Source organism: Pimephales promelas, chromosome 22 (assembly GCF_988280905.1).
Source record: "Pimephales promelas chromosome 22, fPimPro1.hap1.1, whole genome shotgun sequence".
In the NCBI taxonomy this organism is placed as follows: Eukaryota; Metazoa; Chordata; class Actinopteri; order Cypriniformes; family Leuciscidae; genus Pimephales; species Pimephales promelas.
Window position 1 is genome coordinate 2,412,341 of NC_142790.1, and position 27,655 is coordinate 2,439,995.

Here is a 27,655-nt window from a genome sequence, read left to right on the forward strand (position 1 = left end):
ACACAGAACAGAGCAACCATTGAGCTTTTAAAACTGAAACATTGTTATTTATTCATTATTCATTTCGCTTGATAAGACCCTTAATCATCGTCTGGAATCGTTTAAAGCCCTTTGAACAGTTTGCACTGAAACTGTCTTTTGGACCTTGAACCGTTTGGTTCCCATTGAAGTCCATTATATGGAGAAAATCCTGGAACGTTTTCATCAAAAACCTTAATTTCTTTTCGACTGAAGAAATAAAGACGTGGACATCTTGGATGACATGGGGGTGAGTAAATTATCAGCAAAAGTTTTTTTTTAAAGTGAACTACTCCTTTAACTTTGTAAAAATAGACTTTTTATTGCACTGGGACACTGGAAATGTGTTTAAAAAGGAATATCTTGGAATTTGTTCAAATAGCAAGACTTGAGAGGACTGTCACCCGCTGAATAGTGGGGTAACGCTCAATTTAGAGGCAGCTAATCACGAGCGGATCTGAATAAGGCAGAGTGTCAGTTTTGTATACTGTGTGGATTTGTTTTCTCCAGGGAAGAACGAGGACACGCGGGGAGGATTTAGAGCAGATGTAGAGAAAGAGTGTGTGTCCTGCTTGAGCACTGGAGCATTGCGACTCTGTGTGTTTCCACACGGTGGAGTGTGAGAGGTTCCAGTCTGGAGATGTAAAAGTGAGAGAGTGGCGATTAGAAAAAAAAAACTGATGAGATTGAAAGATAAGGGGAGTCGAGTACAGAGAGACATTTCCGGACTATCAATTATCATTTCAATTTTTTGGTTTCTGCTTGTCTCTCCAGCAGTGTTATTTTATAGGATTGTTGAGATAAGATATTTTTTTATGTGTATTTTTCATTTTAAGTTTATTTTAAAGGTTTTATTAATTATGTTAATTGTAGTCATTTAATATATATATATATATATATATATATATATATATATAGCATTTTTATTAGTTTTAGTTAATTAAGTACATCAAGTTGAGAAATGTTGTTTTGGCAACTAGCTGAAAAATATGGTACATAATTTTATTTTTATTTTTATTTCAGTAAACGATTATTTTATTTTAGTTGACGGAAATGTTTTTTTATGGATTTAATTTTATTGAACTATATTAATCAAGACATTTGGAGGAATCTGGGGATGCACAATTTTCATATCAGCCAATACTCGATATTTAATTGCATATGTTAATTTTTTTTATGTTAACATTTCGATTACCTTTTTCATCATTTAAAACTGATTTAAATTAAATATTTAAAAACAAATATTCCAAAATAATATGAAATAATGCACTAAATAAAATAAAAAAAAAACATACTTTGATTCTGTACATTATATTGCTGTGATGCACATACTTACTTGTCACATTTGAAGAGATTGATTTTGGTTTTTAATATTTTTTTTGTTGTTGTTGAAAAAAATTGCATATAATTTCATCCATTTAATGATAAAAATATTGCCATATCTGTCTCAACTAGAATTGTATTATTGGTGCATCACTAAAGGAAACATATCACAGCTTCCCAAATCTTTAGTGTTGACTCTTATTTCTGACGCACAGTAAGTCAATGTTAAGGTTAAGTCAGCACAAGGTTAAATATTCAATGAATCTGAAGCGATCTGGAATCGATCACATCTCCATGTGACTCTTATGGTGAATGCACCTGTTTAACCAAAGTCGAAATGCAAAGGAATCTTAAAAGAGGACTTAAAACCTCAGATTTAGAAACCTCACTGAGCAGAAGTCAGACACACACTTTCTCAAATGTTAAGAAACACATAGTGAGCTGGGAGGATCTGCCTCCAGATTTAGATTTAGAAAGACACACGGAGGAGGACTGATATAAGCAAGGATGAAGTGGAAAGAGTATGTGTATAAAGGTACAGGGACAGGAAACTCAAGCCTGGACTTCACGAAATGAATCCTGACTCATCTGGGTCGACGTTTCCCACATGCTGGGACAACAATCAGAGCTGTACGGGGGAGAGCAATTAACTCAACACCCAGTGTCACCAGCGGGCCAGCGGAGAGGAGGACAGAAGTCCCTGGAGGAGAGCTAATCAGCTAAGCAAACATTTCTGCTGAGCTGGATCTACACACAGCTCTCCTCATGTAAATACCACAGAAGCGTTCCCTCGACGTGAGCTCTGTCAGTCAAACACACACGCTACGTTCACGACGTTTCAAAACAGAACCAATCAATGCGATTCAAAGTCAACATGAACCGTTCCACATGCATACTCAAACATGTCTGTGAGCGAAATGGATATTCAGTGCAGAATAATATGACGTTTATTTAGGTTTGATGATGAAAAGTGTCTAAATATGTATTTTAAAGAATATATCCTACTGTTTTTAAAGTTTGAAGTAAAGACATTTATAGATTATTAAATAAATGCTGTTTGAATTGACTTTCTATTCATCAAAGAGTCCTGGAAAACAAAATGTATCACTGTTTTCAACATTGATAATAATCAGACAATGTTTTTGAGCATCAAATCAGTGGATTAAAATGATTTCTGAAGGATCATGTGACACTGAAGACTAATGATGCTGAAAATATATTCACATACTAAATAGTTAAAATCTTTTGCTGATAATTTACTCACCCCCATGTCATCCAAGATGTCCACGTCTTTCTTCAGTCGAAAAGAAATTAAGGCTTTTGATGAAAACATTCCAGGATTTTCTCCATATAATGGACTTCAATGGGAACCAAACGGTTCAAGGTCCAAAAGGCAGTTTCAGTGCAAACTGTTCAAAGGGCTTTTAACGATTCCAGACGATGAATAAGGGTCTTATCAAGCGAAACGATCGCTCATTTAATAAATAAATAACAAAGTTTAAGTTTTATAAGCTCAAATGCTCGCCTTGCTCTGTTCTGTAATGCACATTCGTGACTCTCCTGTTCGAACTCGTTTATCAAAATAAACAAATCTTTTTTCGAGTCATAACCCATGAGATAAGACCCTTATTCATCGTCTGGTGTCGTTTGAAGCTGCACTGAAACTCTCATTTGGACCTTGAACCGTTTGGTTCCCATTGAAGTCCATTATATGGAGAAAATCCTGGAATGTTTTCATCAAAAACCTTAATTTCTTTTCGACTGAAGAAAGAAAGACATGGACATCTTGGATGACATGGGGGTGAGTAAATTATCAGCAAAAGTGTACATCTCCTTTAATCTGAGTGGAGATTGTCCAAACAAAAGCCAGAGTTATCGGACGGAAAGGTCAGACAAGTGAGTCTGTGACAGAGACAACTTTAAATATGAACAAAACGTACAAAATGATGACGATGTTCAACTCCACTGTTGTCTAAAACGTTTCCCCAACTCCTCTAGCCGTTTACTGTACACCACAAGAAAGCTCAGCAGACGCTGTTCATATGATCTTACAGTCGATTACTTATGAAACTGACAATTACAATAATGCCCACTCCTCTGTGTTAGTCAAAACCACATGTTTGGAAGCGCAGAGAGGAACGGAGAAACAATGAAAGAGGGAGAGGTGGGAAAATCCATGTACTGCGGACACACATAAATCCCACAGAGGAAAAGTACAAATACAAAGACAAATGCTTAGTTCAGACACGCAGACGTTGGTTTAATGAGCAGATGTTGTAAATTGGAAGGAGATAATGTTTCAATCTGTTCTGAGATTACACCCTTGAAGTTTCTATAGCTAATGGTGAAGGAGTGTGTGACGGGGAACAGCGAAAGATAGGAAACATGACTTTGATGTTGTGTTAATGCCAAGTCACTGTTCAGCATGAAACCATACAATATCACACAAAATAAGTAGTTAACTTGCTCAAGAAATATGCAACAGATTTAATTATGAACAGTTATTTTCAAAAATGTCCTATTAATATACTTCATTTGAAACATGTTTACAGTAATGAAGACTATAGTACGGAGGCGTATTGCATTCTCTTGAAGAAAAAAATCTAAAAATCTTCTGAATTAATGAGTTAATTTTTCACTGAATTTTTTTTTTTGCTCTGTTTTTCTGTATTAATGAGTTAATTTTTCATGAGAAAAAAATATTTTGCTCTGTTTTTCTGTATTAATGAGTTAATTTTTCATGAGAAAAAAAGTTTTTGCTCTGTTTTTCTGAATTAACGAGTTTATTTTTCATGGATTTTTTTTTTGCTCTGTTTTTCTGAATTAATGAGTTAATTCAGAAAAACAGAGCAAAAACTTTTTTTCTCACGAAAAATTAACTCATTAATTCAGAAAGACAGCAAAACAAATTTTCTCATGAAAAATTAACTCATCAATTCAGAAAAACAGAGCAAAAACTTTTTTCTCATGAAAAATTAACTCGTTAATTCAGAAAAACAGAGCAATTTTTTTTCTCTTGAAAAATTAACTCGTTAATTCAGAAAAACAGAGCAAAAAAAATTTTTCTCATGAAAAAATAACTCGTTAATTCAGAAAAACAGAGCAAAAACTTATACGAAAAATTAACTCATTAATTCAGAAAGACAGCAAAACAAATTTTCTCATGAAAAATTAACTCATCAATTCAGAAAAACAGAGCAAAAACGTTTTTCTCATGAAAATTTACCTCATTAATTCAGAAAAACAGAGCAATTTTTTTTCTCATGAAAAATTAACTCGTTAATTCAGAAAAACAGAGCAAATTTTTTTTTTCTTACGAAAAATTAACTCATTAATTCAGAAAGACAGCAAAACAAATTTTCTCATGAAAAATTAACTCATTAATTCAGAAAAACAGAGCAATTTTTTTTCTCATGAAAAATTAACTCGTTAATTCAGAAAAACGGAGCAATTTTTTTTTTTCTCATGAAAAATTAACTCATTAATTCAGAAAAACAGAGTAGATTTTTTTTATTCAAGTGAATGCAATACACCTCCGTACTATAGCGGATCAGAAAGTCTAAAATGTTAAAGCACTTACATCATTTATTTCGGGTGGATCATCATTTCATGTTTGCTATTTGAATAGTTCAACAGACGTTTCGATTATTTTTAGGGTCTCCAGTGTCTAACGATGTCCGAACTACATACTGTGACACGCTAAACCAAGCGTAAAGGTACTGTATCCCACAGAGACTCCCAGTCAAGCACAACTACACTGGATCACTATGGGTTGTGCCAACGCATTCTCATCCTTTGGCGTCATATAGGTGACGCCATATGACATTTCGTCGAAATACTACGCACATGGCGTCCTTTAGCGTCTGTGTGCCTGCTAATAAGCAACACGTTATTTAAGAGAACTGGACCCTGAACTAAAGTGTGTCCCTAAACAGAAGTAAAATAAACAAAGACTGCTGTCAAACTTCATTTACTAAACTCAACTCAGACTATTTTTATAATGTCTTCTAGCATCCACAATCACTGCTGAACACTTCAGTCAGAAAAGCCAAGAAAAACATCAGAAGCCCAAAAAGACAATATTCTCCTGATTCAGTGAGTGGCAAACACACTCCTCCGAGAGCGAAAGTGAGAGGGAAAGTCTTATACACACATGGTGTATTTAGTTCCTCTTCATACGTTATTTTAAACGACAGACACATTTTTGCCAGATTGCAGTGTTAACCTCTTCTGGTGTTTTTTTTTAAAACCAGGAACATTGTTGAATCATTTCTTCGACAAAAATAACAACCGCAAAATGGTCAAGGAAAAATATTTCCTTAAGATCAAAGCAACGATTCAAGAGCCAAAGAAAGCACTGGCCTAATGATCTGTTGGCCCCATTATTTCTTCTTAAGCGTATCAGTGAAGATCTGACTGACTTCACCTATAATAAAACGGGAGGGTTATTAACAAACAGCACTAAGAGTTTCCCAGGCGAGACATCGACTCCCAGGAAATTCCAGCGAGGTCTGCATGGACTTTCTCATGTGTAACGGCTGCTCCATCTTACGAGGTTGACAACACGTGGGTTGAGTCACCTACTCTTGCCATTTCTCCCTCACACACAAGACATAAGACATATTTCAAACACAAGGTCACTGATCTGTGATCTGTAGAGTGCCGTACTTCTCTTGTTTTGCCGTATTCATCGTGGTTTTGTGCTCTTGACACGTGACATCCCTCTGGTCCTCATTGTTCTTTTGTCTTTTTGCGTAGGTGGCTTGTGGTTAGAGAGCGAAACAGCCTCCAGACATGAGCTCCAAAAACCCTGTTCCTGAGACTTGCTGATGCCAGGATGTGCCCGAGGCTACGGCTGCCCAGACTCAGCCACGCATGCAAATCAACTCACCAGTTTACAACACTTGACAAGACCAGCCATGATGTGAAGACTGAGCCCACACTCAGGATGCTTGTACACTCCGTTAGCCGGAGAGGAATGGATGAGATCTTTGGTAAGAGACGAGTTAGTTTGAAATCAGGTCAATTGGACCCAAATACTGGGGTCAAAGATAACATCCCCTCAACTTTTGGTGCCAAAAAAAAACTTAGAATATTGTGCAGAAGTTAATTTATTCAGTAATTCAAATTGAACAGGTTTTCACACCTGAAAGTCCGCCCCAAGGTCCGAACCAAAGTTCGTGTTTTGATACATTTTATACCTTCAGAAAGTTCCACACTAGAACTTTAACTGACGTTAAAGGGTGCCCTAAAACGTTGGATGTTGACGTATGGTCAAAAGCATCAGTTAGATGACGTCTTGGGATGAGAATGTGTTGATTTGGTGGGTAACTTTGACAACATGAACGAACAGACGCATTTCGTTGCAACTATATCGTTATTTTTATGGCATAATTACCTGCAGCACCAACTATACACAAGGCTAGTTCACATTCACCAAATGAACGTCCTTGTCATGCAAACATTTTATCGTCGCCGGCAGGAAAGGAGGAGAAGACTACAAGTTGACTTCTTATTATGTCATCAGACTAGTGATGGGGTCGAGACCGCCTATGCCGAGTCCGAGTCGAGACCGAGTCTTTGAAGGGTCGAGTCCGAGTCAAGACCGAGTCCGTTGGTTTTCAGATACAGTCGAGACCGAGTCAAGACCGAGTCTTTGAAGGGTCGAGTCCGAGTCGAGACCGAGTCCGTTGGTTTTCAAATACAGTCGAGACCGAGTCAAGACCGAGTATTTGAAGGGTCGAGTCCGAGTCGAGACCGAGTCCGTTGGTTTTCAAATACAGTCGAGACCGAGTCAAGACCGAGTATTTGAAGGGTCGAGTCCGAGTCGAGACTGAGTCCATTGGTTTTCAGATACAGTCGAGTCCGAGTCAAGACCGAGTCTTTAAATGGTCGAGTCCGAGTCAAGACCGAGTCCGTTGGTTTTCAAATACAGTCGAGACCGAGTCAAGACCGAGTATTTGAAGGGTCAAGTCCGAGTCGAGACTGAGTCCATTGGTTTTCAGATACAGTCGAGTCCGAGTCAAGACCGAGTATTTGAAGGGTCGAGTCCGAGTCAAGACCGAGTCCGTTGGTTTTCAGATACAGTCGAGACCGAGTCAAGATCGAGTCTTTGAAGGGTCGAGTCCGAGTCAAGACCGAGTCCGTTGGTTTTCAGATACAGTCGAGACCGAGTCAAGACCGAGTCTTTGAAGGGTCGAGTCCGAGTCAAGACCGAGTCCGTTGGTTTTCAAATACAGTCGAGACCGAGTCAAGACCGAGTCTTTGAATGGTCGAGTCCGAGTCGAGACTGAGTCCATTGGTTTTCAGATACAGTCGAGTCCGAGTCAAGACCGAGTCTTTGAATGGTCGAGTCCGAGTCAAGACCGAGTCCGTTGGTTTTCAGATACAGTCGAGACCGAGTCAAGACCGAGTCTTTGAAGGGTCGAGTCCGAGTCGAGACCGAGTCCGTTGGTTTTCAATTACAGTCGAGACCGAGTCAAGACCGAGTCTTTGAAGGGTCGAGTCCGAGTCGAGACTGAGTCCGTTGGTTTTCAGATACAGTCGAGACCGAGTCAAGACCGAGTATTTGAAGGGTCGAGTCCGAGTCGAGACTGAGTCCGTTGGTTTTCAGATACAGTCGAGTCCGAGTCAAGACCGAGTATTTGAAGGGTCGAGTCCGAGTCAAGACCGAGTCCGTTGGTTTTCAGATACAGTCGAGACCGAGTCAAGACCGAGTCTTTGAAGGGTCGAGTCCGAGTCGAGACTGAGTCCATTGGTTTTCAGATACAGTCGAGACCGAGTCAAGACCGAGTCTTTGAAGGGTCGAGTCCGTGTCGAGACCGAGTCCGTTGGTTTTCAGATACAGTCGAGTCCGAGTCAAGACCGAGTATTTGAAGGGTCGAGTCCGAGTCAAGACCGAGTCCGTTGGTTTTCAGATACAGTCGAGACCGAGTCAAGACCAAGTCTTTGAAGGGTCGAGTCCGAGTCAAGACCAAGTCCGTTGGTTTTCAGATACAGTCGAGTCCGAGTCGAGACCGAGTCTTTGAAGGGTCGAGTCCGAGTCGAGACCGAGTCCGTTGGTTTTCAAATACAGTCGAGTCCGAGTCAAGACCGAGTCTTTGTGGAAGCAAGTCCGACTCGAGATTTTGTCCCGACATATCAGTTTTGATACTCATGATTTAATATCACCCCAGTTAATAATCAACAGTTAGGCCTTCAGACTAAGCTAGATTGGGAATTGTTTAGAGCAGTCGTTAGTTATGGGGATGAGACCGCCTGTACCGAGAGTCCAAGTCAAGACCGAGTATTTGAAGGGTCAAGTCCGAGTCAAGACTTAGTCTTTGAAGGGTCAAGTCCGAGTCGAGACTGAGTCCATTGGTTTTCAAATACAGTCGAATCTGAGTCAAGACCGAGTCTTTGAAGGGTCGAGTCCGAGTCAAGACTTAGTCTTTGAAGGGTCGAGTCCGAGTCAAGACAGAGTCTTTGAAGGGTCGAGTCCGAGTCAAGACTTAGTCTTTGAAGGGTCGAGTCCGAGTCAAGACTTAGTCTTTGAAGGGTCGAGTCCGAGTCAAGACTTAGTCTTTGAAGGGTCAAGTCCGAGTCAAGACTTAGTCTTTGAAGGGTCAAGTCCGAGTCGAGACTGAGTCCATTGGTTTTCAAATACAGTCGAATCTGAGTCAAGACCGAGTCTTTGAAGGGTCGAGTCCGAGTCAAGACTTAGTCTTTGAAGGGTCGAGTCCGAGTCAAGACTTAGTCTTTGAAGGGTCAAGTCCGAGTCAAGACTTAGTCTTTGAAGGGTCAAGTCCGAGTCGAGACTGAGTCCATTGGTTTTCAAATACAGTCGAATCTGAGTCAAGACCGAGTCTTTGAAGGGTCGAGTCCGAGTCAAGACTTAGTCTTTGAAGGGTCGAGTCCGAGTCAAGACAGAGTCTTTGAAGGGTCGAGTCCGAGTCAAGACTTAGTCTTTGAAGGGTCGAGTCCGAGTCAAGACTTAGTCTTTGAAGGGTCGAGTCCGAGTCAAGACTTAGTCTTTGAAGGGTCAAGTCCGAGTCAAGACTTAGTCTTTGAAGGGTCAAGTCCGAGTCGAGACTGAGTCCATTGGTTTTCAAATACAGTCGAATCTGGGTCAAGACCGAGTCTTTGAAGGGTCGAGTCCGAGTCAAGACTTAGTCTTTGAAGGGTCGAGTCCGAGTCAAGACTTAGTCTTTGAAGGGTCGAGTCCGAGTCAAGACTTAGTCTTTGAAGGGTCAAGTCCGAGTCAAGACTTAGTCTTTGAAGGGTCGAGTCCGAGTCAAGACCGAGTCATTGTGGAAGCAAGTCCGAGTAGAGATTTTGTCCCGACATATCAGTTTTGATATTCATGATTTAATATCACCCCAGTTAATAATCAAAAGTTAGGCCTACAGACTAAGCTAGATTGGGAATTGTTTAGAGCAGTCGTCTTTACGTCTTAAAGGGATAGTTCACTTTGAAATTAATGTTTGGTATGTTTTATCTTACCTCAAGGGCATCCAAGATGTAGGTGTCTTTGTTTCTGCAGTATTTTCACTTTTGATATTTTTAGGTCAAACCGTTCTTGTCTGTCAGTCATATAATGGAGGTCTATGGTCACCACCTCAAAGAGCATGCACAGAGAAGTCCAAATTAAACATGATTTAATGACTCGTAAATGTAAGTATACATTGATGGCCTAAGACACGAAACGAGCGGTTTGTGTGAGAAAATGGACAGTATTTATTAGTGATGGGGACGAGACCGCCAATGCCGAGTCCGAGTCAAGGCCGAGTCTTTGAAGGAGAAAGTCCGATTCGAGACCGAGAAAGCAGAAAACAAGACACGACCAGACTCGAGTACAACATCACTACGTCAGACCATACTTTAATTAAAAACCTCGTCTCCTCATCTTCCTGTGTGCTACATGGCTCATTTCTTCTGCCACCTGTTTTTTTTTTTTTTTTTTGGCTTTTTGGGAACCACCAGAACTTCCTGTAAAAAGTCTGAAAGTCTGAACCATACAGAAATGCTCTCACACTAGAAACGAACCAAACCTTTGTTCATTTTGATCCGGACCGAGACTACCTCTTTTCGCCGGACCAAACTTCATCTGTTTGGTCCAGACCGTGGAGGTTTCACACCTGTAATTTTGATTCGGACCAAACTAAAAAGTCTGAAAGTCCGGACCAACAGGGTAGGTATGAAAGGGCCCTTAAAGGTGAAACTAATATATTGTTAAAACTTAAAATATCTCACTTTGCATGTAATGAGTCTATTTAATATATTAGTGGCACCTTTTAAGTTGAATTACTGAAATAAATAAACTTTTGCACAATATTCTAAATTTTCGAGTTTCACCTGTCGAGCATCACAATCCCAAATCTTGTATTTCATTTCAACAGAATTTATTGAATTTGTGTTCAGGGTATTTTATTATCGTTAACTAAAACTGTATGTTCATTAAAAAATATATAATACATATATATATATATATATATATATATATATATATATATATATATATATATATATATTATATTTTTTTTTAATGAACAAACAGTTTTAGTTAACAGTTTTAGTATATATATATATATATATATATATATATATATATATTCAAGTTATGCCAAACGCTTAAATATTTTATTATGAGTAAAATACATTTCTAAAAATCATCATTATCCAGTAAATCACAAACAACTGTAACAATCACGCGGCCTTCGAACGCTGTCAAAAAGCTGATTTAGAGGAAATCAAGACACTTTCTCTTCTCTGAAATATCTCAAAACACCTCTAGAGATGTTGCTGACTCGGTGCGGCCCATTTACATGTCAATCTGTGTTTTGAAGTATAATACGTCATGTTTATGGCAGAAACAAAGTTTGGAAGCCAATTTTCTGCAACGAGACTGAATAGGAAACGGAGTGTATGCGTGTGCTTCAGTCTAATCACAGATCATTAGCAGATTAATGAGAGGTCTGATTAAGCTGATCCCCGGTTCTGATCCTCGCATGACAACATGTGTAGAAAACTTTCAAAGAGCAGAGTAGACATGTTCACTGTAAACTCTAATGAACTCCAGAGTTTTGACGTTTGCGCCTGTTTTCTCTCGACACGCAAGCACAAATCATGAGGGTGTTTTATTCTGACAGCAGCATGGGAATCAGCAGAGCTCAAGCGATCCCGCCTTAGTTTGTATTCACAAAGTTGATCCCACTGAAGTGAACTTGGCTTTGTAGTCAGTCTTTGAATTAAGGACTAGAAATGCATCGTGCCCCATGAATGCAGATGACGGTGACATTGCTAATGATCTTCCACGTGTCTCTGTTGAAGAGCTGAGCAGGTGCTACACACACACACACACACACACACTGATGCACTTTGAGCTGATTCTGTCTGTTTCTTTCGCACACGTTGACTTAGCATGTTAGTGCTGAGGAGGACAAGAGGGAGGAGAAGCTGAATGGAGGTGGAAACATGCAGAGAGAAAGAGTGTAGTGCAGAATAACTTTGGATAAGAACACAACAATGCTTTAAACGGATTATAGCAGACAAAACAAGACGCTTTTATAGAGATTAAGAAAAAATGTCAGTTGTTAAATGATGTTGATATTTATAATATCTTGCCTATGACTCATGAGACTTGAACACAAGCAATCAAGCAGTTGAGATTTGCTACATACATGTGTGTGTGTGTGTGTGTGTGTGTGTGTTATCTTCAGAACTTCTTGTATGAGCTTTTTGTAGTTTGCTTTGGTCCATCATTGACCAACATCTGCCTAGTTAGAGACATTCCTCATGTAATGGAGTTTATTGTACATTAAACTCGTACACGTTAATGTATGGTGATAATATAAATGACATTTTTAACAATATAACAATCAATCACGTGAAATTTGCTATATTGTAAACAGTTTACATGAGTGTACTCTTATGAATCCAAGTAAGGTTGGATATATATATATATATATATATATATATATATATATATATATATATAGCAGAATCATTTGTTATTAATTATTAATTTGTAAAATTTGTAAATGATCTGGTCATGGCTAATCTAATCAGATTGTACAACAAAAATGTAATATATATATATATATATATATATTGATATTAAAATGCAGGCTGATATCAATTAGCTTATAATTATTAAAACATGCTGGGTTGTTTCAACCCAAATTTGTGTCAAATATGGACAAAAACCAAATGTTGGGTAAAAAATGCAAGTTGAAAGTGAAAGTATTAGGTTAATATTTGAAATGACATTTTCAACCCAACATTTGGGTTTGTCCATATTTGACCCAAACTTGGGTTCAAACAACCCAGCATTGTTTACAGTGTGATATGGCTAACGATAACGACAAACTGGCTAAACTTAAACTTGTATAAAACACTAAAAACTAAAATCAATCATTTCAAAAGCTAAACGTGAATTTATGGATCACAGTATTATAATAATGTGCGGAAGTATGGAAAATGGATGTTCATTTGAACATTTGTTGAATACTACATTTAACAGTGTAATTGAATTATTAGTGTTTAACTTTAATGAGTGTTAGCTTAAGGTAATCTTAATTTACAAAATAGGCAAAAATGAGCATGCACAATTACATATTTAATAATGAAAGATAAAATTATATGGATGTACAGTATTCTTTGAAATTCCATGGTATACGAATACGCTAATAATTCAATACTGCGATAACAATCGAAGCGCTACAGTACAGATTACAATCTGGAACCAATATCAAATTTATAAATATTATCCAAAATCCCACAAACTAGACTTTCCCTTCGCTGTTTTACTCTGCTGTTTTACTTTAAAATGCGGTAAATTCGATAGTAAACCAGTCCCTCTGCAGTTGTCACAACTCATTAAATAATTGTTTCCCCTGTTTTACAGTATAAATGGTGACAATTATCAGCCATAATGAGCTTTAGATGAAATTGTGGCACTTTTATAGTTCTCTGACTAATAGTGTGAATTAGGCAAGCTTCCCGCCCACTCCAGTGTCGAGGCCCCGCCCACTCCAGTGCTGAGGCTCTGCCCACCCCAGTGCCGAGGCCCCGCCCACTCCAGTGTCGAGGCCCCACCCACTCCAGTGTCGAGGTCCCGCCCACTCCAGTGCCAAGGCTCCGCCCACTCCAGTGCCGAGGCTCCGCCCACCCCAGTGCCGAGGTCTGTGTTGCTGTCACTAACGGGACTAGGTGGTGTGATGAGGAGATGACACAGCTAATAAACCACTGCTCCAACACGCTCCCCCCCCCAAAGACACTTCAATGACAAAGAGCCAGACGTCGCTGTGAACTTCCAGTGGCATGCAGCTTGATATGAGCGGGTGGTTTCAGGGCATTTCAGGGTCTGTTCGGCACGTTTGAGGGCTAGCCTGATTAGCATGAGGAGACGTGATGGTTGGACCTATGGTGAGAAACTCGCAGTGCAAATGACACAATCACAAAAACAAAACACTAAACAGATGGGCAATCACACACACGTTCAGCACACTGATTCTGCTGCTGGTGTTAGAAGAACGTAAGATGATGTCAAAGCCTTTGGACCAGAACGAGAAGAAGAGGTTCTGAAAGACTGGGCAAAGGGAGGAAATCTAGTGACGTAAAAATTAGCAATTTAAAATACAGTTGCTGTTCTAATGTTTCATGTGCGATCGATACTTGAGACCCAACATCTTCAAATAATGTCAATATCTAGCTAGAATGTTAAATTAGTTTGTCTTTCACAGATAATATTGTCACTGCGTGGCGTTCATGTCCTTACATGTCCTCCTAATGACTTCTACCAGACCACAGCTTAAGAGCAAGCGAGGGAGCGGCCGGCCACAAAACAAATTGATTATATAAAGCTGTCCTGGCCGCAGGTGTCTGCACTTCACCCCGCAGGCAATCTCCTAATGGCTGAGGATCCGGTGTGTCATCGGGGAAGCCTCTGTTAAACATCACCATATCCGACTGTCACTGCGTCAGCCGGACGTCAGATTGGAAACACCCCCGAGGCTAGTCTCTAGTGTGCAGTATTGCTGGACAAACACTTACAAAAGACATCTCTGATACCAAAGCAGATCAGGCGGGTCATTTACATCCTTCTTGGAGGTGGCTGTATGTTATCATCACGTCTGGATGGAGCAGCACGAGTGCTTTGAAAGGAATGCTTTCTTTTTTTCTATAGGACACAAAAGGAGATATTTTGCAGAATGTTTGTGCTGTTCCCTTCCATATGAAGGATAACAATCAACACCATAAAATGCCAAAAAAAAGTAGTAAATATTGCTTGTGCACTATATTTCAATGCCGTCATTATATTGCTGTGTGAGGAACAGGCTAAACATGGATCGCGTTTCCACAAATATATGAAGCAGCACGACTGATTTCATCATTGATAATAATTATAAATGTTTCTTGAGCATCAAATCATCATATTAGAGTGATTTCTGAAGGGTCGTGTGACGCTGGAGACTGGAGTAATGATGCTGAAAATACAGCTTTAATCATTATCATAATGCACTTCAGTGGGAACCAAACGGTTCAAGGTTCAAAAGACACTTTCAGTACAAAATGCAAACTGTTCAAAGGGCTTTAAACGATTTCAGACGATGAATAAGGGTCTTATCAAGTGAAACGATCGCTCATTTAATAAATAAATAAATTATATTTTAATTTTTATAAGCTCAAATGGTCGCCTTGCTCTGTACTGTGATGCACGTTCGTGACTCTCCTGTTCAAACTTGTTCATCAAAACGAACAAATCTTTTTCCGAGTCAATTCGTTCATTTCGTTCGTTGAATGAACCAAATGACTCAGAAAAAGATTTGTTCATTTTGATAAACGAGTTCGAACAGGAGAGACAAACGCACATCACAGAACAGAGCAAGGCGAACATTTGAGCTTATAACACTTAAACTTTGTTATTTATTTATTAAATGAGCGATCGTTTCGCTTGATAAGACCCTTATTGATCGTCTGGAATCGTTTAAAGCCCTTTGAACAGTTTGCACTGAAACTCTCATTTGGACCTTGAACAGTTTGGTTCCCATTGAAGTCCATTATATGGAGAAAAATCCTGGAATGTTTTCATCAAAAAACAATTTCTTTTCGACTGAATTAAGAAAGACATGGACATCTTGGATGACATGGGGGTGAGTAAATTATCAGCAAAAGCTTTCTTTTTAAAAAAGTGAACTACTCCTTTAATAATATTTCACAATATTACTGTATTTTCGATTGAAAATAGAGACAGATATTGTTTGGATTTCAGCAATAAATGTGAACATTCTGTCCATCAATTATTTAGTGTCCCCATGATAAATAACATTGTGAGCTTTTAAAGGTGAATAAATGAAAGAATCTTTTATGAGATGGTAACATTGGGTTATTTTAACTCAAATTTGTGTAAAATACAGACAAACCCAAAATTTTGGGTTAAAAATGTATTTTCAAATTATAACCCAACTGTAAATGTTTTAATTGCATTTTTAACCAACATTTGGGTTTGCCCATATTTGACCCAAATTTGGGTTGAAGCAAACCAGCATGTTTTAGAGTGTGCACAACTGAAAAAGTGGTTCGCCCAAGTGCATGATGGGATGTGATGTTATGCCGAGCGCAAGGAGAGGAGGCTTGGTAATGAGGGAGAGCGAGAGGGATATTGGAGCTAAGCTGAAAAGATCCAGAAGTGCGATGGAGAGAGGCAGCGCGCCCCAGGGTAGAGCACCTGAATGCAACACACTCCCGTACTAATGAGTGCTTGCCTCTCTGAGCCCACCAGGGACCTCCCCTGCTCAGTGCACAGGCCTCGACACACACTACACACTACAAACACTCGCTCTCCCACTGCACTGCTGAAAATAAACCAGACGGGCCAATGCCAGCGCAGCTTCATTAAGATTCAACACCAGCCAACAGCGTCGGAAAGCTCCAAAGTTTTCTTTATTTCGCTCGACTTTTTGCAAGATTACGCTTTGGTGTCGCACAAGTCAGACGAACGCCTGATTCGGTATAATTACAAGCAAATTACATTCATTACCATAATTTACATCTCATCACCAATCCAATTATTAGTTGCCCTGACCTCTGCTGAAAGATTTTTTATTTTTTTTAAATAATCAAATGTGAGGGAAGAGTTCTCATTTCCCCTTCTCTTACTTGGAAGAGGAACAATCAATGCAAATTCGGCAAGACGAGAAATCTGAATGTCTGTGATTATATGTTTCGGCAGCCGAACTCGAGGGCCATCGCGGCGTTACTGCAGCTGGGGTTTCTGTGTTATTGCTGGAGGAAAACGCCCATCTCGGTGCTCCTGGAGACCTGGCAGGTTTTTTTTTTGTTTGTTTTTTTTTTGAGTCATCAAGAACTGCTCTCACTATTTACCCATCATCGCTATACGACAGTGAGAAAGACTGATGAGGAAAGCTGGTTATCTGTAATCAAGCTGGTCAAACTCTGTGATTCAGAGTTGTGGAAATGTGGAAATTTGAACAAGTCATATGGGAAGGTGATATCATCCTGCTGTGTGGCATGCTATAGACTAAAACATTTGAAATAAAATTCAATTCTTATTTGTTTATATATTCTAAATTTCTTTTAAAATTTCTTTTATTTCTTTTAAAATTCTTATTTGTTTATGTATATATAGATATATATATATATATATATATATAGAGAAAGAGAGAGATAGATAGATAGATAGACAGACAGACAGACAGACAGACAGACAGACAGACAGACAGACAGACAGACAGACAGACAGACAGACAGACAGACAGACAGACAGACAGACAGACAGACAGACAGACAGACAGATAGATAGATAGATAGATAGATAGATTATTTTTCTAAACAAAACTTAAGATAATAGGTGGATCTGGTAAGATAATAGGTGGGTGTACAAACAAAACCACCTGGATCCTAGAACTGCGTTCCTGAAACCGTAGCCGCCAATATATCACCCAGTTTGGTAGGTGGCGCTGTCATTAAAAAAAAAAAAAAAAACTAGGGTCCTGAAACTGGGGTCCTAGAACTGGGGTCCTAGAACTGGGGTCCTGAATCTGGGGTCCTGAAACTGGGGTCCTAGAACTGGGGTCCTGAATCTGGGGTCCTGAAACTGGGTTGTTAGAACTGGGGTCCTGAATCTGGGGTCCTGGAACTGCAGTCCTAGAACTTGGGTCCTAGAACTGGGGTCCTGAACCTGGGGTCCTGAAACTGGGGTCCTAGAAATGGGTCCTGAAACTGGGGTCCTGAAATTGGGGTCCTAGAACTGGGGACCCAGACATGGGGTCCTGAAACTGGGGTCGTGAAACTGCGGTCCTAAAACTGCGGTCCTACAACTGGGATGCTAGAACTGGGGTCCTGAATCTGGGGTCCTGAATCTGAGGTCCTGAAACTGTGGTCCTAGAACTGGGGTCCTGAAACTGGGGTCCTAGAAATGGGGTCCTGAAACTGGGGTCCTAAAATTGGGGTCCTAGAACTGGGGTCCTAGAACTGGGGACCTAGATATGGGATCCAGAAACTGGGGTCCTGAAACTGTGGTCCTAGAACTGGGGACCTAGATATGGGATCCAGAAACTGTGGTCCTGAAACTGTGGTCCTGAACCTGGGCCCTGAAACTGTGGTCCTAGAAATGGGGTCCTGAAACTGGGGTCCTGAAATTGGGGTCCTAGAACTGGGGACCTAGAAATGGGATCCTGAAACTGGGGTCCTGAAACTGTGGTCCTAGAACTGGGGTCCTGAAACTGGGGTTCTGAAACTGGGGTCCTGAAACTGTGGTCCTAGAAATGGGGTCCTGAAACTGGGGTTCTGAAACTGGGGTCCTGAAACTGGGGTTCTGAAACTGGGGTCCTGAAACTGGGGTCCTGAAACTGTGGTCCTAGAACTGGGGTCCTGAAACTGGGGTCCTGAAACTATTATACGATAGAGGGCGCTGTTACACGTCTTCAGATAGACTACTGAATCTCCGGGTCCAAAAAAAATTGGAGAAAATGATCTGAATAAACTAGTAGGAGCTGATAGAAGATGTTTATGCACAATTATGATCATCAAACATTCAACAGCAAATCAAAACTGCCTATTGATCCCGAGGAAGAGCTGACGACTGTGAAGCTTTGGGGGAGTTGATGGACTTCATCTACTTGATTTGATCATCGTTCTGACATTTCAGTGTTGATTCAAAAGAATAGAGCTAGAATACAAATAGCAGAGCCTCTGTTCTTTCTTTTGATAAATTGTATGCTTACATATTCATACAACAAAATATTGTGAACGTTTTGTGAATATGATTAAAAAGGCTGGGAACTTTAAACTAAAACGCTGGCAGGGAAAGTTAGTTGCAATGCATTCTGGGATTGAAGGATAAAAACAGAATTTGGTTAAAGCAGGGAGCTTTAGAGATATTAATGTGGAACAGAGCTGGTGTTGGGAGAGCATTAAAATGCAGTTTTGGTAGGCAGCTCAATATGTTTTGGAAAAGCAAGCGTGTTATTGTCAGTATCGGCAAAGTGAACCTATGTATGATATAATGTATAATTCAACTGGTTTGTGGATGTTGCTACTAATTAGTCTGATTGATTGAACAGGATCTTTGGGAGAGTAGCTGCAATGTGTGTGTGTGTGTTGCTGTAAAGTTGTACAAAACCCCCAAATACAAATATTTCTAGAAGAATTGAATTTGTTCACATGATGCTGGGGGAATTCACACTCCAGACCTCCCACTGCGGAGGCTTACAAAGCACAACAATACACACAATCAATGGTTCACGCAGACTACAGAAGAGCCGGGAAGCATGGGAACACACTCACCTGTAGACTATCAGTGTGGAAAGAGATCCGGACAGAAATGGAGGCTGTTTTCTTAAAGGACAACTCCGGCGCAAAATGAACCTTTGGTCTAATTACACATTGTTACCTAGTCAACCGTTCTCTGAGATTTGTTTTCATGATTGCCGAATGTAAATAGTTTTATCTCTAAAAACAGTTTAGCCTATAACGCTAGTATAACGCTAGTATATAGGGCATAGAGTAATGACAAATAAAAATCGCTTGTTATTACCACTAACAAGGCTCAAAATAGCCCCACACTAACACAGTAGCATAATAAGGGTCCCTGCATTCAAACCTAAGCATTGAGAACTTTGTCAGTTTCCATACAGTTTAATAAGAAGATATTTTATACACACAGTCAACTTCGCGAATACAGGAAGAAGCAATCTTTGAAAAATAGTCTCTACCAGTCGATCTACGAACGCCGATCCAAGTGCGCTGGTGAGATGTGAATAAGGTGATAAGGTGAGCGTGAACAGTAGGCTACGTGTACATACTGAAGAGAAGAAAACGGTTCGTGTTTGTGTTTCTTCCGGAAACAAACGACCATATGAGATTCTGCACAGTTCAGCGCACTTGGATCGGCGTTCGTAGATCGACTGGTAGAGCCTATTTTTCAAAGATGGCTTCTTCCTGTATTCGTGAAGTTGACTGTATGTATAAAATATCTTCTTATTAAACTGTATGGACACTGACAAAGTTCTCAATGCTTCGGTTTGAATGTATGGACCCTTATTATGCTACCGTGTTAGTGTGTGGCTATTTTGAGCCTTGTTAGTGGTAATAACAAGCGATTTTTATTTGTCATTACTCTATGCCCTATATACTAGCATCATAGGCTAAACTGTTTTTAGAGATAAAACTATTTACATTCGGCAATCATGAAAACAAATCTCAGATAACGGTTGACTAGGTAGCAATGTGTAATTAGACCAAAGGTTCATTTTGCGCCGGAGTTCTCCTTTAAAGAGCACCGTGTGGTTCATTTCACAACGGCTCCTCTGTTCTATTAACATCACAAATGCACTATATACACCACATCATACAATTAGAAATAGATCCACTTCTCCAAAGCTTTATTCTTTATTCAATCCTAAAATCGGAACTAACTAATATCTATTGAAATGAGGCCGTAGCCTATGATGTGAACTCTTGTGAGTGTGTGTGTGGCTCAGGCCGGTCTGAGCTGTCACAGTTAATCATAATCTTCTCTCTTCTCTCCACACCTGACTGAGTGTGTCTTGCTGTTCCCCTTGCTGGTTTCACCGGCCCACTCGACCCCACCGTCCTGTCAAGGTCAGTCCCTGTACGTCCAGTGTCAAGCACAGCTTTAACAGAGCGCACACTGTTCTCTACCATCCTCTCCTCAGAGACCCCACTGTAGTTTCAGAAGTAACAAACTGAGGTATGACAAGGCAAGATTCAAGATAAAGTTTTTCACAACTTTTGCTGGTAAATGAAACGCCAATGTGCAGTGATTCACAGCAAGCAACACTTATTGTGAAAATAGCACAATGTCCACTCATTTGCATTTAGATTTCCATTGTTAGAAATCCAGTCATATTATTGAATGGTCGTGCAACACTCTCTCATTTTCCCCCGAGACGAGAGAAATCTGATCCTACAATGACACAAAATTGTCATTTTACATCATTGTAAGAGTAAGTGTAAGAGAGGGGGATTTCTGTTAAGACTACAAGCACTAGTTCCCACCCTTTTAAACCCGCCCATAGGGGGCTGGACCTATTGCTTAGCAGACCTATCACAGATCAGTGCCAGTGCGTATGATTTCATCATGCATGAAATTTTGTACTTTTCTAAGGACAAATGCTAGCCTTGCTCTATTCTGTGAGGCGCGTTTGTAACGTCACGTAATACGTAATTACCTTCAAAAGGTCACGGGCAACGAAGCCGGAAGTACAGAGTCATAGGTTGAACGTGCAAACTGACTCGAACGCCGTTTACAAAAAAAGGAATTAAAAGGTAAAACAACGATGTCGGACGATTTTGATTCTGTACTTCCGGCTACGTCGCCCGTGACCTTTTGAACGTAATTACGTATTACGTGACGTTACAAACGTGCCTCACAGAATAGAGCAAGGCTAGCATTTGTCCTTAGAAAAGTTACATTTTTGGAATAAGTTTTGAAATAACCGATCGTTTCGCACGATAAGACCCTTATTCATCGTCTGGTGTCGTTTAAAGACATTTGAAGCTGCATCTGAAACTGTCTTTTGGACCTTGAACCGTTTGGTTCCCATTGAAGTCCATTACATGGAGAAAAATCCTGGAATGTTTTCATCAAAAACCTTAATTTCTTTTCGACTGAAGAAAGAAAGACGTGGACATCTTGGATGACATGGGGGTGAGTAAATTATCAGCAAAAGTTTATTCAAAAGTGAACTAATCCTTTATGCTTTAATTGCATTAATATTTTCATCATTAATGGTTTACCTCATCCACCCGCAATTAATTGGAAAGTTAGTCCAAAGATATAACCACGAACCACGCATCACTAGTGGACAGACACTGAACTTGTCTATGGAAGCTTGTCACATTGCATCTTGTTAGGACGTAGTGTTCGAGTTCAACACAACTGTGCACCGGCGTGTAACTCACTGGTCCGCAGGGCTGATGGCGTGACCTCGATCTCGCTGCTGGTCTGGTAGGGCTGGAAGGCGGACAGGTTGCTGGAGTTGAGCTCGGTCGTGTTGAAGAGTTCGGGACTCTGGGTTCCTGTGGAGCTGGCGCTGGTGCCGTCGCCTCCATGATGAGGATCCTGCTCCTCATACACCACCACCAGCTGAGGGACAGAGAGACAGTATTGTGTTAGTTATGCTGGTTGATCTATTAGGCATTACTATAGGCAAATAAAAAAGCTTGCTTAACCTAAATATCGATGGACAGATCTATCTCATTTACACTGCAGGTCTTGATGCCCAAATCCGATTTTCTGACTGAATCCGATCTGATTTTTTTGACGACCCGCTTACATCATCTTTTAAAAGTCACCCGCATCCGATTTTTTGCATTTACATTGTAAAAAAATATTTTTAAGATTTGTTATCACAACATATTTTCTTTTGTCAAGTCAACTTTATAATAATTTATTTAGTTGAGATAACTTTTTATTTTGAGTTTCTGATGATTAAATTAATCTCCTTCATTTTTCCAGTTCAATCAACTTAAAATTTGAAGGCAACCCAGGTTACTTACTTTTTTAAGTTAAACCAACAATATTTTTTTTAGAGTGTAGTAATCACAACATTTTTTCTTTTGTCAAATCAACTTAAATAATTTATTTAGTTCAGATAAGATATAATTTTGAGTTTCTGATGGTTAAATCATTCTCCTTCATTGTATTAACTCACTTTTTCCAGTTCAATGAACTTAAAATTTGAAGGCAACCCAGGTTACTTACTTTTTTAAGTTAAACCATCAATATTTTTTTACAGTGTACACTATACACTGCTGAAACTACCAAATGCAGACGTTCTGACCCGGAAAGGGGAGTGAAACGGCACGAAACGCAATGGATGCAGATGCAAATAAAATTATCCAGTGTTTTGCTTTCCACAATATTTTGAAAAGTCATCAAAACATTGATCTCGTCCCCATATCTCGCGAAATGTCTTCAAACACGGATTTAGTTCTGTAACAACCCTGCATTTTTGCCCGCACTCTTCACCCCAAACACTCAAAACACATGAAACCTCTGCATTGCTCCACTGTGTGTATCCTTCATCCCCCATCACGCCTATAATAAGTCATGTGATCTCAGTTGGTGGTGTCCATCTGAGTTGATGTGACGTACGACTCGCATTTACTGGGGAATATCCGCTTTGTCTGCTTACATGGCCCACGCAAACGCACGTATCCGATTCATATCCGATTTATTACCACATGTGAGTGAAGCCTGAATCCGATCTGAGAAAATCAGAATCCATGTGCTTTTTTACACTCTTAGAAGAAAAGGTTCTATATAGAACCTTAAAAGGTTCTAAAGCTCTACGTATTTGGAACCCCTTAAAATGCAATGCATGAATGATCACAATTCAAGATATGGGGGTTAAAAAATTTAATTAATTAATATCACACGAAGAGTGCCATTTCAATTTTTATCCTTCAAAAAATGTGACATTAAGTTACTACAACAGTTTAATAAACAATAATTTAATTATACCTGCAAAATGTTGTAGAATAATGTAATACATCAATGAATAATTGTCACGATTCCTGTCTTGTGTTTGCCTTGTCTTGTGTGGACTTAATGCCGCGTTTCAGGCAACCTGTAACTCGTGTTTTTCCAACCTTATACCCGTGAAAGTGCACTGGAACAGCAGTCAAACTCGTGACTTCCCACCCGTGAACTCGTACTAGATCGATGTACTCCCAGTTACGAGTTCTGACGTCACATAGCCCGCGAACCAATGACAGCCCCTACTGATGCAGTGTTTCTGCAGGCGGTCCACGGTGAGAATACACTTTAGGACAATATAACGTCAACTAGTTTTCAGTCCATTGAGTGCAAGGATAAATATATACCAAATACATTTCCAAATATACAAATAAAGTAAAATAAAGAGTATAACAGCTTATCTTGCCTCATGCGCTATTTTTCCTCCTCAGTTTCCCACAAATAAACAAGGAGTGAGCACCTTTGGCGTTAGAAAATATTACAAACGCGCGTGAGCCCCGTAAGGTCCGCCATGCTGGTTTGTTTACATCTAGGTAGTTTGGCGTGAATGACCTGGAATGCTACAAAGTCGTAAGTCGTGGTTTGAAGTCGTGATTTACGTGTTCAAAAACCTGCCTGGAACGCAGCATTAGTTATTTCCTGTTCCGTGCCATGTTTTGTAGTCCTTTGTAGTTTTTCTTGTTGATGAGTTCCCCCAGGTGTTTCTGATTAACCACGCCCCCTTGTTCAGCTTGTTTGTCTGTGTATTTAAACCTCTGTTCTTCAGTTGTTGGGTGTCGGTCGTTCTGTAACGATGAATCCAAATGCAGTCACTAATTTTAATAATAAAAATCAAACAAAAGGGTAATCCAAGGAAAACAAAGAAACTCAGAAACAGGAACTCAGAACTCAAAGCTACATTCAAACAACGACCGACACCCAGCAACTGAAGCACAGAGGTTTAAATACACAGACAAACAAGCTAAACAAGGGAACAAGGGGGCGTGGCTAATCAGAAACACCTGGGGGAACTCATCAACAAGAAAAACTACAAAGGACTACAAAACATGGCACGGAACAGGAAATAACTAAAGTCCACACAAGACAAGGCAAACACAAGACAGGAATCGTGACAATAATAGCCTATAAAGAACTTTAGTGCCAACAGGGTTCTTGTCATTATCATCATTTTTTGCATAAAAGGTCATTTGCAGTTGAGTAAAGAACCCTATGCTACATATATAGACCCTTTTTTTCTAAGAGTGTGTGCTTACACGTTAACCGGTCATATCCGATTTGTGCCACATGAGAGGAAAAAATCGGATTGGGGTCACTCGAACCATGCAGTGTTAATGGGGCCCTGTTTACATGTGGTATTAAGATGTGTTTTGATCGATCGGATCGCAAGCGGACGACACTAAATACATGTGTGGTGTAAAACGTTTTGGGCTTGTTCACTTTTGACCGGATTGCTCTCGTAGTGTAAACGCTCATGTGGATGAATGTGTTCAAACAGCCACAAAACACCGTCTGCTCTCCATCTACTGACCTAATGAGGAAACGTTATAGGAATGTACCAAACATAATGTTCTCTCTCCATTCCTGATTTCTAACACACACTCACAGCGTTCGGCTGATCTCGAGACTGTCAGAGCAGAAACTAAAGCCGATGCTGATGTTTTTCCCGTCGTCTCCGGACACGTTCATATAAATTGAGCGAGCTTATTTTGTCCATTAAATCGGAATATTTGAAAAAAAAAAAACACATATTTCCACCCATAAAAACAAAACAAAATCAGGGCAGAAGTGGATGAAAGTGGACAAAAGAGACACCAGGTGTAAAGAGGGCCATTGATGTATATTACGATGTGATATTACGTGATTGATTTCAGGATTTCTGACCATTTGTCAAACAGTACAGACACACACACAATTTTTATCTTAAATTTTGTTCAGATTTACAAGATAAAAATTGGTTATCCACATTCATGCCTTATCTCTACACTCCTGCTGTGCTGTATGTCAACAGTCTCATTTCTGTCTATTTTTATTTCTCTCATGCAAAATGAAACTCTCCAGAGCTACGAAAGAGCAATACAATATTCCTCTGGGTCGAGAGAAAGTGAGGAATTATGACACACATTTGAAAAGAATGCGTCTGTGCACACGTACTGTGGAAAACGCTTCGGAGACACACACCCCTGCAACGCTGCAAAGAGGAGCAAATTGCATCGAGGAGGGCAAATCATCAGCTTTTGTCCTGATTCCTGCCGGCATTAAATGTCCACACATCCAGCAGTCACATGTCCGACAGGCCAGCACAGAGACACTATTGTGTTAGCAGCTTGAGTCTTCCCGTTCACATTCGCCTATTTACTCCACAACTGTGACCGGAGGGGTTTACTTGCAATTTTTCTACTGTCCATGCTCTGATTTTAATACGCTTTATGATTAGCCTAATTCAAACTGACTTCTCATTTGTTTCTTTGGCCCAATTAAAGCATGTCATATACAGTAAATGCCCTTAAGACGATCCAGGCAGTGCGCTGACAGACTGCTTATCAGCATGACCATTACTCGTCTCGCTACAGAGACTCGCTCGCCTCGCTCTCTTGCAGTTTTTGGAGACCGAACAGACATCAGGAAATAAAGAGAACTAGACATGTCTATTAACACAGAGAGCAAATACCCCACCTGGTTGGCAAAGGCTATTTACACTCCTGTATAAACTCTGTAAACCAATTTTGTGTGATTGAGCCAGAGTGATAACCGGATCATTGGAGAGTAAGGCTTCAGGTTTTGACGTGACCAACCCAAGTTCGGATTTCCAAACTCCCTTTTCACCTGATAAAAGTTAAGAAAATATTTGTAAGGGCTTTAAAGGGATAGTTCACTTTGAAAAGAATTTTTGGTATGTTTTAGGGCAACCAAGATGTAGGTGTCTTTGTTTCCGCAGTAGTTTAAATTTTTAATTTTTAGGTCAAACCGTTCTCTGTCAATCATATAATGGAGGTCTATGGTCACCACCTCAAAGAGCATGCACGGAGAAGTCCAAATTAAACACGATTCAATGACTCGTGAATGTTAGTACACATTGATGGCCTAAGACACAAAACGAGCGGTTTGTGTGAGAAAACCAACAGTATTTATATCGTTTTTACCTCACAGCCACGTCCAACTGATCTGAGGGCGCGGGCGCTTTGTGGCTATGATTACAAGTCATACTGTTTGTTTTATCACACAAACTGTTCGTTTCATTTCTTGGGTCATTAAAGTGTACTTACATATATGAGTCATTAAATCATGTTTAATTTGGACTTCTCTGTGCATGCTCTTTGAGGTGGTGACCATAGACCTCCATTATATGATTGACAGACAAGAACGGTTTGACCTAAAAATGAAAAATTGAAACTACTGTGGAAACAAAGACACCTACATCTTGTTTGACCTAAAACATACCAAAAATTGAACTAATGGGCGTAGACAAGTAATGTCCCAACCCTCAATATGTTTTATAATATAACAAGGTGCAAAATGCACCATACAACTATTTACACAAAACTACTATTTCTAACTTTATTTGTAAAGCGTGTTGCTGGTTTGAAACAGATTAGCAAATCCAAGTGACTGCGAAAATAGCAGAGAAAATATGACTCTCTGAGTCTAATAATAATTAGTAAGTTCTTGACACAAATCTCTTCGGCATCATTGGCTTTCATCCAGTTGTTCTTGACTGACAGTTCTTTGTTTTAGATGCGTGTCTGTTTGCTAATTGTGTGCTTTTGCGCACACACTCCTCAGCTGGAGAGCTGCCACGCAAACGAGCTCACACTCACTTCAGCGTGCACTTGTAATCAAACGGGGTATTTGTTTATAAATCACACAGTATTTATGGGGACTTAAGAGGCCTGTCTTTAGGCCTAAACGCACTGAAGCTCCATGAATAGGCAGTAAACTGCAGTTTTATCTGGCAGCTCCAGCTCTCGGCTGTTTCAAGAGTCCTCACGGGTCAGATCAGTCCTCGCAGAGAGGGAGATAATGACAAAAACACGGCTTTTCAGACGGTTTAAGAAATGACCACAATTTCCATTTCTGCACAGTAGCTTCAGGTCGCCATAGGAAGATCCGGATCGCTCCTGGGAAAGGTCAGTCCAATCACCGGAATAAGAATCGGTGGCTAAGAAACAGAATGAGTAGATTCATATTCAGTAGATGAACGAATCTTTTTCCTAGTCAATTCGTTCATTTCATTCGCTGAATGAACCAAATGACTCGGAAAAAGATTCGTTCATTTTGATGAACGAGTCCGAACAGGAGAGTCACGAACGC

At 39.9% G+C, this 27,655-nt stretch overlaps 1 protein-coding gene across 7 annotated transcripts in view; it reads right to left on the reverse strand.

Annotated features, from left to right (window-relative positions):
• Positions 1-27,655, reverse strand: part of pard3aa (par-3 family cell polarity regulator alpha, a) — a 516,002-nt gene that overhangs the window by 313,564 nt on the left and 174,783 nt on the right. For all 7 annotated transcript variants that reach the window (XM_089125821.1, XM_089125818.1, XM_089125820.1 and 4 more), the window contains exon 3: positions 21,769-21,952. In XM_089125821.1, the coding sequence (XP_088981947.1) occupies positions 21,769-21,952 (184 nt within the window). The remainder of the gene's footprint in view (positions 1-21,768; positions 21,953-27,655) is intronic.